Below are 13,596 nucleotides of genomic sequence, written 5' to 3'. Positions count from 1 at the left end.
TGACCAATGGAATTAAGGAACCACTCAAGAGATGTCATTATAATAAGAGTATGTAAACATGGCTTCAAAAGAGCCACAATAGGTGCACTCTATAACGTACCCCAAAATAAAATGCTTTTTGATGACTAGAATTTCTTACGTAAAGTAAAAGAAGTGTAATGCATGGAAAAGGAAAGAGTATTAATTAAGTAATATCTTAGCTAGTTTATATAGATTTCCTCATTATATTATTGGAAAGGGATTTTTATTATAATTATCAAAAAAAATTCCTCAGTTTAATATAACTAATCATAATTAAAAATATAATATTTTCAATAGTTTTTTTTAATTAATAAATAAATAGATAAATAAATATGGGGGGTGAATGTGTAATTTTAGGCTTATCCAATTCAAAGATCCAATGAGACCCTCTTTCTATATATGCTCTTCCAAAAGAACAGCTACATTTTGAGTGCACCTCACAAACTGCCACCCTAAAATAAGGCAGGAGAGAGAAAAGAAAGAGGAAAAGGGGGGGAGAGTGAGAGAAGAAGAAGAAGAAGAAGAAGAAGAAGAGGAACGGGGGATTAGGCCCATACACACGCTTTTGCCAACCTAGATCTTAGAGGTGGTGTAATCAATCCTCTTTCTCTTTTCTTTCGTTCTACCAAACGAACGAACAAACAAACAAACAAACACCTTGTGTGCTCTCACCTTCTCCTTCCGAGATGGGAAGAATGGGGAACGGAAGCTCCTCCTCCTTCCTCCTCCTACGGCTTCTCTACATGATGTTCGTCGTAGCGGCCTTTGTCTCCGCTAGATCCGGCGATTCCCAGGCGATGTGGGATCTCGCGAAGAGCCTCTCTAACTTGCCTAAGTCCTGGGTGTCCGGCACCGACCCTTGTAACCCGGCGTGGGACGGCGTCACCTGCGACTCCTCCGGGGCCGTCACTGACATCAACCTCGGCAAGACATCCGTCTCCGGCTCCCTCCCCGTTTCCCTCTCAACCCTCGCCTCCCTTCAATCGTTGCAGCTCCAATCTAACCAGATCTCCGGTCCCCTCCCTTCCCTCTCCAAGCTCGCCACGCTCCAGCGCCTCCTCCTCGACGGAAACGCCTTTTCCTCCATCCCTGCCGACTTCTTCTCTGGCCTCTCCGGGTTGCAGTATGTCTCGTTGGACGACAACCCCTTCGACCCCTGGTCCGTCCCCAAGGACGTTGCCTCCATCGACGGCCTTACCGTCTTCTCCGCCTCCAATGCCAGCATCGGCGGCCTCGTCCCAGACTTTTTCGGTTCCCTCCCCAATCTCCAGATCTTGCGGCTGTCCTACAACAACTTCACCGGGGGGCTACCGTCTTCCCTCGCCGGATCGACCATTCGTAGTCTTTATCTGAACAACCAGGTCTCCCCGGAGAAGCTCACCGGCCCGATCGACGTGATCGGCGCCATGGCGGATCTGAAGCTGGTCTGGCTGCAGTCGAACGGCTTCACCGGGCCGATCCCCGATCTCTCCAATCTCACCTCCTTGGAGTCATTCAAGGTCCGCGACAACAGCCTCACCGGCGTTGTGCCCCCGTCGCTGACGTCGATGTCGACGCTCAAGAACGTCACTCTGTCGAACAATGAGCTGCAGGGGCCGTTCCCGTCGTTCACCGCCACCGGCGTGCTGGCGGATGTGGACAGCGGGAACAACTTCTGCAAGCCGACCCCCGGGCCTTGTGATGCCAGGGTGGCGACGCTGCTGGAAATCGCTGCCGGGTTCGGGTACCCGACCGAGCTTGCCACCTCCTGGAAGGGGAACGACCCATGCGGGGCAGGCGGAGGAGGGTGGCTAGGGGTCTCCTGCGATACGGCGGGGGCTATCACGGTGCTCAACTTTCCGAACAAGAACTTCTCGGGGACGATCTCGCCAGAGATCGCGAACCTCACCTCGCTCACGAAGGTGATACTGAGCAACAACAGGCTGCACGGATCGGTGCCGGATAGCTTGGCGACCTTGCCCCAGCTGCAGCTTCTTGATGTTACCAATAACAGTCTATCGGGGAAGGTACCAAGCTTTAACTCATCTGTGGTTGTAAAATTGTCTGGAAACAGTTTTGGCAATTCAAATTCTGGAGGAGGATCAGGAGACGAAGGAGCTTCTGGCACTCCTACGGATGGCTCGTCGGGATCCTCCGCTGCTGAAGATCAGTCTTCTGGGTCGAAATCATCGGGGACGACTGTGGTCATTGGAACAGTTGTAGCTGTGGCTGTTCTTGTTGCTTGTTTGGTAGCTCTCTTCCTGCATTACCGCAAAAAGAAGAATGTGAAGAAGTTTGGACCGGTCCCGACAGGAACTCCTCCTGGTGAGCAGGAAGTAGTTAAGATTGGGGTTGTTGGCATGAATGGGAATGGAAGCAATGGAGGTCTAAGCCAGCTTTACAGCCAGAGCAGTGCGGAGAGTGCTGGCACCCATATGTTTGAGATGCAGGGAATGCACATGTCGATCCAGTCCCTTCGGAATGCTACGAATAACTTCAGTGAGAGCAACATTTTGGGCAAGGGTGGATTTGGCGTGGTCTACAAGGGGGAACATAATGGGACAACAATTGCTGTGAAGAGGAATGAATGTGATCTAATGGGGAAGAAAGGGCAGGAGGAGTTCAGGGCAGAGATTGATGTCCTTAAGAAGGTCAGGCATCGGCACTTAGTTGCGCTGCTGGGTTACTGTGAAAATGGTGCCGAGAGGCTTTTAGTTTATGAATATATGCCAGGAGGCACACTAGGCCAGCACTTGTTTGATTTACATGAGAGTGGTTACTCTCCTCTTACATGGAAGCAGAGGCTTACAATAGCTTTGGATGTGGCTAGAGGGATAGAGTACTTGCACAGCATGGCACAAGAAACTTTTATTCACAGGGATCTCAAACCTTCAAATATACTCTTAGACAAGGATATGAGAGCAAAGGTTTCAGATTTTGGATTGGTCAAACTTGCTACTGACAATGGAAAGTCTATGATGACACGTTTAGCAGGGACATTTGGATATCTCGCACCAGAGTATGCTAGTAAGTGCCCTTTACTCATCCGTACATTTTGTTGTTTGAGTTCAGTTTACATTTATTTTTTTAGCCCTCATTTACTTTAGGAATAAATTTTTTTCTTATTTCGGAATACAACTATTTATTTTAGAATAATAACTAAATATTATAATAATTATATTCTACAATACAAACAAGATTTATCAAAATTATATCTTATGCCACACACTAACCCAATTACTAATTTACCCTTGATATCTTTCACATTAATTTACTTTATATCAAATCAAAGCGTATTTATAGTAATTTATAAAAAAAATAAAACACCTTGTTTTTCATCTTTTCCTTAACTTTATATCACATTAAAAGTAATTGTTACACTCTAATTTTAAAATACAAATGAATATAGGAATAATAATTTCTAGAATAAAAACCTCAATTTGAGAATAACAAAGAGGAATACCTATTCTAAAATTGATCTTATTCCTAAAATAAACGAGGCCTAGTTTTTGGAACCTTGTCATATGTTGTTTAGTTTTTTGAACCATGTCTTCTTACATTGGTTAGAAAATCCAATGGACCGAAGGTATGGGATATTTAATGCGGTTATTTTATGTTGCTTTTAGTTTGACCTTACCGGCTTAATTTCCCTGCTTGCTTGTTTAAGATGTTAATCTAGTTTGGATGACGAAAAGAAAACAACCGAGTCGACAAGATGTGGAAGAGATAAAAAGAACAAAATGCGGTGGCGAATATATGAACACTATCTTGACAGAGTTGAGATTTTTTGCATCTTAGTGTAATGTAGTGATCATATTCTATTGGACATTATCTAGTGGGGTTGTCCTATTCAGATTACTTTCTGCTCAACCTGCACTAGGTGGCACATTTGTCTAAATGTGGTTTTGTCCATACTGCCTTTAATGAACCATCGGATGAACATTTATATTAGGAAATTATTAGGATTAAATTAGGACTTAGGAGAGACCTAATGTGACTCTACTTAACCATCGGGTGAACCTTTAGTCTAGGAGCTGATTAGGATTAGAGTACGAGAGACCCTATGTGGTCGACCACCATTAAGGAATATAATTGGGCCAACCAAGTGTGAGAGCCTATTTCCTACTTGAGATTCATTCTTGCCACCACTTCCAAAAGGAGTCTATTTTTGATTAAGAGTCTTAGCTTATTTCCTAATTTGGAAACTTGTTGAATAATCAGTTAACTCAAAAACTTATGTTGTCAGGTCATGGCTAACAATGTATATTATATCTTTAACATGGTCCCTCCTGAGTGGCCTTAATACATTGTATGTGAACATGTGATTAATAAGAGGATGTCCAACCCTCCACATCGAACAAAACTAGATAATAGAAAATTAGGATTAAATTGTGCTTGATGAGGTTTGTAGCCATGATCTTTAGAAAACTTAGCTCTATGTGAGATAATCAGTTAACCCAAAAGCTTAGGCTACTTAATATTGTATATCATGCCTTTAACAACATCAAAAGAGATGGGCAATTTGATAGTAAAGCGTCTTGTAGCTGAGATCCAATTTCTATAGATTCATTGTGCCACCTTTCTTACTTTCTTTGTTCCCCCAACCCATATGGTCCAGAAGTTTGCGCATTGCCACAACCTCTTTTCTCTGTCTCTCTGTCTGTCTCTGTCTCTGTCTCTCTCTCTCACTTTTTATATTTTTCTCCTCACTTTATGGTCAAAGGAGATCAAACAACCACTCATCACCCGCTTTCATCTCATCCTTTTCACTTTCCTTTGCTCCCTCTCTACCTCTAATATAGTTTCTGTCTTTACAATGTTCCCTTTTCGCACCTCTTCTACTCCACTTTTCCCTCTCTTTACTACTGCCACTAGTGATAGCTCTAATTTTTCTGGACTAAAGGATTCATGCAGTAAACTAGCCAATTCAGTGACCTATTCTTTGTAATGAAAATTTTATTCCTAACACTTGTCCCTGTTAAAACCCTAAACCTCTTGTTTAGTTCTTTTCCAGTCGGTTCTCTGTCAATTGCTTGATCCACAACATCTGCTATCCAGTTCTTGTATTGAAAAACAAGATTTGGAATTTGGATATGTTTCTAGGTATGTGTTAGGTAATTTATCCACGTACATGATTCTTCAAATACAAGGGATATTGCTTAGTTGATTCTAGGATACATTTTGAGTACTTGGACTGAGAAGCTTAATGAATGATGTGGGACATTGTTCTATTAACTGAGGCATGCCTAAATATTACAATCAATAAGAGATCTCCAGCATAAAAAGAACAGAAGCTTTAGAAGCCAAAGGGTTTTGTTTAAGTAAATAAATGAGGAAAAAGGTAGTTTAGAAAAAAAAAAGGAAATATCTCATGCAGGAGAGAAGAAAATATGGAGAACCGACAGGTTGTAAATAGAAGAAAAATAGAAAGATTTGGATAACGTCAAGATTCACTATGATCTTCATGCTCAATTCTTTTGTATATATCCTTTGCCCTTCTATATTGATCAAAGAGTAACTACATAAAACTAATTTGAAAATTCTATTGAAAATCTGACGAATGAGTAATTGAGTATGGTTTGTCAAAGTAAATAGTATCTGTCTTTTGCATTTTAGGTACAAGACATGTGACCATGTGAGATTTGTAATTTTGAACGAGTCCATTTGCTTATCTTTTCTTACCTTCACATTCAACTTGTATTTTTCATTTCCAACTCTTTTTATTTTATTTTATTTTATTTTATAATAACTCGACCTGAAAATTTCTCTTTCTTTGTCCTCCTAGAAGTAAGTTTTAGATATCCATGAAGCTAAGAAGTTCTTGAATCATGGTCATCTTTGTTTAAGAATTCCAATATGCTTAGTCTATATCTATGAAGCACGGACACGACATGATACAAACTTGACGGTATGACAAATTTTAAAAATATAGGACACGAAAACGGACACAGACATGGTGAAATAAGTAAAAAAAAAAAAAAAATATATATATATATATATTATTGATACATCTAAAGTAAAAGTTTGCAATATAATAGTATTAAATACACATATATCAAGCTATAAGAACTAAGACGTATCATTCAAAGAACTAAGAAATATACATCAAGCTGTAAGAACTGTCAGTATAAAAGAAGTAACTAATAGAAATTAAAATAACTAACAGTTTATCACACTAATTAGAATTAAAAGAACTAATAAAAATTAAAATAACTAAAAGTTGATCACACTAATTAGAATTAAAACAATTAATAGAAATTTAAATTTAAGATTAAGCCCTATCAGAGAGAGAGACAGAGAGAGAATGAGGGCGGGAGGGAGGAAGAGAGATCACTAGATCAACGTTAGAGAGATAGAGAGAGAAGAACCTCGCTGTAGCAATCCGTCGTCCTCCTGTGCTCAGCCCGTCATGCTCGCTCAGTAGCTCGTCGCGATCATTACCTTGGATCGTTGCTATCATTGCCTTGGATCATTGCGATCGTTGCTCAGCAGCTCCGCTTGAGGGATTTAGGTGAGAGGGTAAGTTCAGTGAGGATGAGGATTTGGGTATTTAGGGCTGGGTGAGGATTTAGTTATTTTGTTTTGGGTTTGGATCCGGGTTAACAAAAGTTGACCTAACCCAATCCGTTAAACATTAGCCGAAATTTCTACCGTGTCCAGCCCGTGTCCCAGCATTGTCCCGCACGTGCCTGATTTATTTTATTCTATTTTTAATTATGGATACTCCGAACCCACGGGATGCGTGTTCGACACGTCCGACACATGTCTAACACGGAGACCTCCTCCTGGGAGAGGTGTCCATGCTTCATTGGTCTATATTAATCAGAAATTTCATTTTTCTGCAAGCATTCATTTATGATGTTAAATCTTAAAAGTTTATCGAAGACTTTGGATTTGGACCCTAACTAATATAGTGGCCCGCTTGAAAGTTGAGACATGAGAATCATTTGTAATCATGGATCTCATGAAGATTTGTATCTCGATCTGGAATGTGATTACAATGCGATTCTTGAAACCACCTGTTCATTAGGAGTTGATTGCTTTTCTTGAAAGTCTTTCTAATTCTTTGAGATGATATCAAAGGCAAGCGTATTTATGCTGGCAAACTAGGAGATATTAAATAATTCATGTTAAGAGTATGATCTGTATATTGGGATGAAATAAAGGACATGTTTGTTGAGAGGCATTTGTGATCTTACTACGAAAACCTCCTTGCTTAACATGCTATGGCAAAAATGTAAATTAAGTCCCAAAAGAATTTCAAGAGGGGCATTGGGCAAGAAAAGGAATCCATTTTTGGATCATCAATTAAAAAGTGATCATTGTGTATATATACAAAACACTAATGTCGAATATTAAGATGCACCAGAAGATGAACTATCATCAAATCCTTGTCCATGAAGAAGGAAAGTCCAATATAAGGGCAGGAAAAGTCACCCATAGAAGTGGGACTTGTTCACAAGATTGACTGAAAGATAAACATTTCATGAAAGAAGTGTGGTCTCCGAAATGGAGGAAAGGAGTCAGCAAATTTTATATCATAAATCATCATAGATGTTGACAATGATTATCTATCAATTCCTTGAGTGATCATGAAAAAATAAGGTATCACTTCTTTCAGGAAATGGAACAAGATTTAGTTGAGGAATAAAGAAAATAGTTGGAGGAGCGATTAGAATTTGGTGAAAATATTGGAATCCTTATAATAATTGCAATTTACCATTAGTTCTTGAAGCGACAACAAGATAAGATAAGAGGACCTTGAGTTCTCATTGAATTCCTATGGAGGAAAAGCCTCTGATTGTCAAACATTCTTTAATTTGATTAAGGCATCTTATCTAGAACAATTAAAGGTGCTATTGCACAATAAAGGAAGAAACAAATGAGCATGAAAAAAAAATTCCTAAAGAAAAGGAAACAAATGAAAATTTGGCGAGCTAATAAGCTCTCATGCAAAATAAGGAACATTTTTGGGTTATGTTTAAATGTAAAGTTGGCAAGAATAAAAGAGGAAACATTTGGAAAAGATTGTGATTCTCTGTAATCTTCAAGTTTAATTCTTTCATTCTTTTGTTCTTGGGTTCCTTTTTTGTTTATCCAAGAGATTGGGAGAGGAGCATATGGTGTATGTTAAAAGAATTGAGAAGTTAAAGAAAACTAGAAAAGTAATGTTTTTCCCCTTCTCTTGTTATAACCCATAAGATGGGTGTGACACCTATAACACCAGTGTGATAAATTGTCTGAAAACCTATGCATGATGCTAGCTTAGTAGCAAGTCTGATAACTTACCTTTCCCTACCTTCTATTTATTTTCTTATTGGGTGACTTTAGTAACCTCTCTTATCTTCCCAATTCCCATTCATTTTTCACCCTTGTGGTTTTTCTCTTCCTTATTTAGAACCATTAAAGATCTGAAATCTCATGGATTATTATGTCTTGGATATTCCATAACACTTATATCTTGAACTTTACAACATGTTAACGGAAGGTCAATTTACTTCATGCAGTTGACAATTGCATGATGCACTTTATTGTTGTCATACTTGATGTCAGAACTTGGTTTGAAGTCATGTAAAATTGTAAACAGCAAAGACGGCAAACTGTAAGGCTGCATGAATCTTGTCTTCCTCATACCTTACATTGGTTGGGGTTTTGGGGCCTCATGGACATGGGAAACCCTTTATTTGGTGTGTAGGTTATCAGGAATAGATGTATCAATCTGTGCTTCCTGAGTATTTGGGTTTGTTGTACAGAGAGAGGAAAAAAGAACAGATCAAGATATCAAAATGTGAACTTTGCTTTAGGAATGGTTGGAAATGTTAGGAATAGCTATGAAAGAATGAACTTCTGTAACAGTACTAGTTGAACTGAACTTTTTTTCTCTTGCATAATAATCTCTCAATGAATGCCTTCATTATTTATCATTTTTGATTTTCAAAATATTTGAGTTTGCATAATGGAAAAGCCTACCATTCTCCTTTGCATATGACTGTAGGTTATACCTTTATAATGTGCCTTTTCCTAATGTAAGGAATTATCTAATGGTTCTTATCAGGAATCGCTAAGAAATTTAAGACTGAGATTGAACTCAAGTATGTTCTGTGATGGCATCTATCTCTGTGACTTAAAGTATCTTCATTGCTTATTTGAGATGCTATGCATGTAAAACTTACATTTTTCTACACATTACAGTTACAGGAAAGGTGACTACCAAGGTTGATGTATATGCATTTGGCGTGATACTAATGGAGCTAATCAGTGGAAGGAAAGTACTTGATGACACCCTCCCTGATGATGAAAGCCATCTTGTAGCATGCTTTCGCCGAAACATACTTGACAAGGAAAGGTTTATCAAGTCTGTGGATTCTACTCTTGATCTTGATGATGAAGCTCGTAATAGCTTGATGGATGTCGCTGATCTTGCACGTCACTGCACTGCACGCGAGCCTTTTCAAAGGCCTGACATGAGCCACTGTGTGAATAAGCTTTCTACCTTAATGGATCAGTGGAAGCCGATGAACTGTGAAGATGAAGATAATGAAGCTGAATCGAGCTTAGGTCTTAACGGAAGACTCGCGCATTGGAAATTTACTGATAGTTCCTCTACAGGATTGTTTAGCACGTACAACGGAGACACGAGAAGAGACTAAGCTTTGCAACAGCTTTTGTAGTAGTGCATAAAGAAAGCTATTACAATTTAGCCAAGCCGTCTCCTATGGAGATCAGCCATGGAAGACAAACGAGGCCATGGGACTGCTCAGCAGTCAGCACCCCATAACTGATCCTATGGTTGCTATAGTATCTGGATTCAAGTTGTACTGATTGAAACACTAGAGAAAATTGTTTGGTGCTTTATTTTTGTTCTTTCATTATCTTGTTATTTTTATCTTTGATATGTAACTTAAATCAAAACCAGTGAGTTGTGTATATTGTGCTGCTTTTTGGTTCTACTGAAAACAATCTGACAAGCTAATTTTGGTTATGATGACAATTCAGATAGTGTGTATTCTTCTTGAGTGAATTGTTCTTATGTTGCACTCACTCATACTTGTTTCCCTCCCCCCCTCTTTTTGTTAATATGGTTCTAGTGGAGTAATTGCTAAGCTTTACTCTCCTCTTGTAGGGCCATATTGAGATGATCCTTTCAGAGATTTCAGAGAGATAGAGAGAGAGAGAGAGGTCCAGCTCAAACAGGCAGGCAAATGAAACAGGACAAAGGGACAGCTCATATAAGTCTACCTATGGAAAGTTTTAGCTAACTATTTCATAAATTAATCCATGGATTTACTTTCAGGTTGCTCCAAGGTATGTGTATTCAAACAGGATAATCAAAGCACATAACTTTGTGAGCAAATGTTAGGTTCTTGTAACGAAAGTATACAATAGGAATAGTATACATTGTTGATTGCCTCAACCTACAAGCTTTAAGCTTTTGAGTCAACCTGATATAGCACAGTGGTTCTGAGTCCAAATCTCAACGGGTTTGTTGGTCATTTTATATATGAAGATAAACAAAACTTGAGAAATAGATAATTAATCCTGACGCCTCCATCCAAGCATATATATAATGCTGATTCCTACAAACAAAAATGTAGCTCTCTTAACCAATTCGAAATTGTTATTATCACTCGTTGAGCACAAAGATTACTATAAAATGAAGTGCACTGTGAACAGCTCATAATCCCTCCCTCTCTCTCTCTCTCTCTCTCTCTCTCTCTCTCTCTAAATATATATATATATATATATAACATACACACTAAGTATAGAAAAAGAATATCCAATTCCAAGCAGAGGTAAGAGACGGATTTCTAACGGTCCACACGAAGAAACGTCCCCTATAACTAATCGAGCTCTCATTTGAAGCCCATGGTGCCCATTGCACTCCAAAGAAGAAGCATGAAGTCTCCCATATCTCACCTACTTCTCTTCCTCATCACCATTCTTGGAGAATCACTGGCTCAACAAGACAATACTGCAGGCCAGTCTTCAATCTTAGTTAATACTTTGCTTTCTTTTTACAATATATATATATATATATATATCATAATTGGCACTATACTTTTTGACCCATATATTAAGGACTTCTGTAGGTGCTTACAAGCAAAGGATTATACTTATACTTAAGGTAATTCCAAATTTTGATAAATGTAGAAGGCTATCAATGAAATAGCCTACTTAGTACATGTGTATAAAAAACTTTGATATCATAGTTATAAACTATAAAGGGTTGCAATGCTCAATGCTCAATGCCTACTAACGTCAACTTCTTTTGACGATTTCAGATGAGGGCTACATAAAGATCAAGCGTAAGTCTTATTCTCCATTGAAATATTTTGATGCTTATCCAATTCATGATATCCTATATATATATATATATAGCTAAGTTTTTCTTATGATCTTTCTTATGTTTTCCAATTATTAGGTGCTGCTTTTAAGCCAATACTTGTGGTTATTGTTGCAATCATGGGATTCATTCTTCTACTTTTTCTTATCAAGTATGTGAGAAAGAAAGGCTTTGCTGAAAGTTCTGATAAGGATAAACTTATTACAAAAGGTACTATATCAAGACACTTGAGTTGAAATGGTTCAAAACCAAGTAGCTAACTGTCCTAATAAAACATTCTTGTGTTGTTAATTGTCACAAAAAATTGAAAGGGATAGTGATCAACAAATGGTCAGGGCTCTATAAATTCTCGAAAGCAGAGATTGAGAAGGCCATAAACTTTGGTAATAGCAAAGTAAACCTTGGCTCAGGAAGTGCAGGTCAAGTGTATCAAGGAGTTCTTCCAAGTGGGCAGCTTGTAGCAATCAAGCACATATATAAGACTGCGATGAACGGATCTTTTACGCGAGAAGTTGAAGGTCTGTCGAGAATTCGACACCCGAACTTGGTCTGCCTCTTTGGTTATTGTGATGAGGATGATGAGAAGTACTTAGTTTATGAGTATTGTTGCAAAGGAAACCTTGCTCAGAATCTATTGAGTATTCTCTAAAAACTCCTCTTAAGTTACTATGGAAATGTTATATATCTTGTTATGATATAGTCTAAAGTTTTTTTATTTTGTTCTTGATAGGGAGTGACTCTGTGCTTTCATGGGATAAAAGAATCAAGATCTTAAGAGAATGTGCACTTGCTCTAAGGTTTCTTCATTCTCACCCTGATGGTTGTATTGTTCATAGGGACATCAAGGTAAGAAGCAATCTCCAAATTAAACACATAAATCCCCATTCTGAGGGACTTTATGCTAACTTCCATACCATCAATAAGAAAACTATCAGCATCTGACCCTTATAAGTTAAAAAAAAAATCACTTTATCTATAATGACCAAGCCACTCAACATTGTTACTAATTTGGAATACCTAACTATTTTAATTGATTTTTTTTCATTGGGTATTTCAGCTAACAAACATACTATTGACTGAGAATATGGAGGCAAAGCTCTCAGATTTTGGGTTGGCAAAGATGCTTCAGATAGAAGAAACCAAAGTGTACACAGACATCAGAGGGACCATAGGCTATATGGATCCTGAATACATCACACATGCAAAGCTCACTTGTGCTAGTGACATCTATGGCTTTGGAATTGTGGCTTTGCAGCTTCTATCAGGGAGGAAAGTGATTGAGTTGAACATAGAGGCCAGAGATTCTCTAACAAAGAAGGTATTTTCTGCCTTAGACTAAGTATGATTCTTTTATACTTTTAATGCTCACTCATCATGAGTTAATTTTAAACTAATATATAAAATATTCTGTTATCTTTTTTAAAAAAAAGAGTAAATTAAAATACTCAAAATACCTTACATTTTGACTTTTAATTTTGATTCACCTTAACCCTAAAACGCTTATGCAAAGGCACTAAAAGCGCGAAATATTAGAATTGAATGATAAATATCCATATGGTGCATATTGTCGCTTATTACTCTGTGCTTCAGACATGCTCAATCCGATAACTTTCTTCTTTTCCGACGAAAGACATGATATACATTATTAGTTGGTTAAGTAATTACTTAGAACTTTTAAGTCATCTGATTATCTATTCATTAGTCTTTCTTGGTTTATATAGGCTAAGGATGTGATGAATGGAAAGAGACCTCTCGAAGATTTTATAGACCCACGCCTTAACGGAGAACTAAGCTTAAGGGACTTTGAATCCATCCTACGAGTTGCTGTTCTTTGCATTGCTAGCTCAAGCAAAGGGCGTCCGACGATAAAGGATGTCATTGATGAACTAGATAAAGCATGGAGGAATACATCTGGCATGGTTTGATACTGTGGTCTTTCTTTTTTCTATATATTTTCTACGTTATATAACATAAAGAGATTTCTATATAATTACCGATGAAATAACTTTTAAAATATTATAATTGTCACTATATTCTTCTATCATGTTATGTTATAGTCGCCATCGAAACTGTTGTATTATTTCAAAATTGCTATCCCGTTGGTGAAGTATTAGAACACAACTTAAATCGCAAAATGACTTATCTTCCTTGCATAAACAATTAAAATACTATCCAACATTAGTTATTTATATATATATATATTTATTAATTTTAATAATAATTTGTTATGAATATTTTATTAAAAATTAACT

General features: G+C 37.9%; 2 protein-coding genes across 2 annotated transcripts; both read left to right on the top strand.

Moving 5' to 3' along the window:
• Window positions 1-462: 462 nt before the first annotated feature.
• On the top strand, window positions 463-10,013 carry LOC140780174 (receptor protein kinase WSS1-like). The gene is made up of 2 exons (XM_073125574.1): window positions 463-3,027; window positions 9,193-10,013. The coding sequence occupies exons 1-2, from the start codon at window positions 708-710 to the stop codon at window positions 9,648-9,650; spliced, it is 2,778 nt and encodes a 925-aa protein (XP_072981675.1). The 5' UTR covers window positions 463-707; the 3' UTR covers window positions 9,651-10,013.
• On the top strand, window positions 9,748-13,269 carry LOC140758205 (probable serine/threonine-protein kinase PBL28). Its single transcript, XM_073094293.1, has 8 exons — window positions 9,748-9,815; window positions 10,295-10,305; window positions 11,283-11,306; window positions 11,423-11,554; window positions 11,656-11,982; window positions 12,075-12,190; window positions 12,402-12,662; window positions 13,066-13,269. The coding sequence occupies exons 1-8, from the start codon at window positions 9,748-9,750 to the stop codon at window positions 13,267-13,269; spliced, it is 1,143 nt and encodes a 380-aa protein (XP_072950394.1).
• The last annotated feature ends 327 nt before the right edge of the window (window positions 13,270-13,596 follow it).

Source organism: Typha angustifolia, chromosome 3, assembly GCF_048772165.1.
Source record: "Typha angustifolia cultivar Huaian chromosome 3, ASM4877216v1, whole genome shotgun sequence".
Taxonomy (NCBI): Eukaryota; Viridiplantae; Streptophyta; class Magnoliopsida; order Poales; family Typhaceae; genus Typha; species Typha angustifolia.
Note: the sequence above shows the minus strand (reverse complement) of the source record. Positions and strands in the feature narration are given on the sequence as shown.

Bases quoted from the DNA above. Each gene is read 5' to 3' on its own strand.
- LOC140758205 (XM_073094293.1), top strand. From the start codon at position 9,748: ATGGGACTGCTCAGCAGTCAGCACCCCATAACTGATCCTATGGTTGCT. The intron at 11,555-11,655 runs GTACTATATCAA...AAAAATTGAAAG, and splicing joins GGATAAACTTATTACAAAAG to GGATAGTGATCAACAAATGG. The intron at 12,191-12,401 runs GTAAGAAGCAAT...TGGGTATTTCAG, and splicing joins TTGTTCATAGGGACATCAAG to CTAACAAACATACTATTGAC.
- LOC140780174 (XM_073125574.1), top strand. From the start codon at position 708: ATGGGAAGAATGGGGAACGGAAGCTCCTCCTCCTTCCTCCTCCTACGG. The intron at 3,028-9,192 runs GTAAGTGCCCTT...TACACATTACAG, and splicing joins TCTCGCACCAGAGTATGCTA to TTACAGGAAAGGTGACTACC.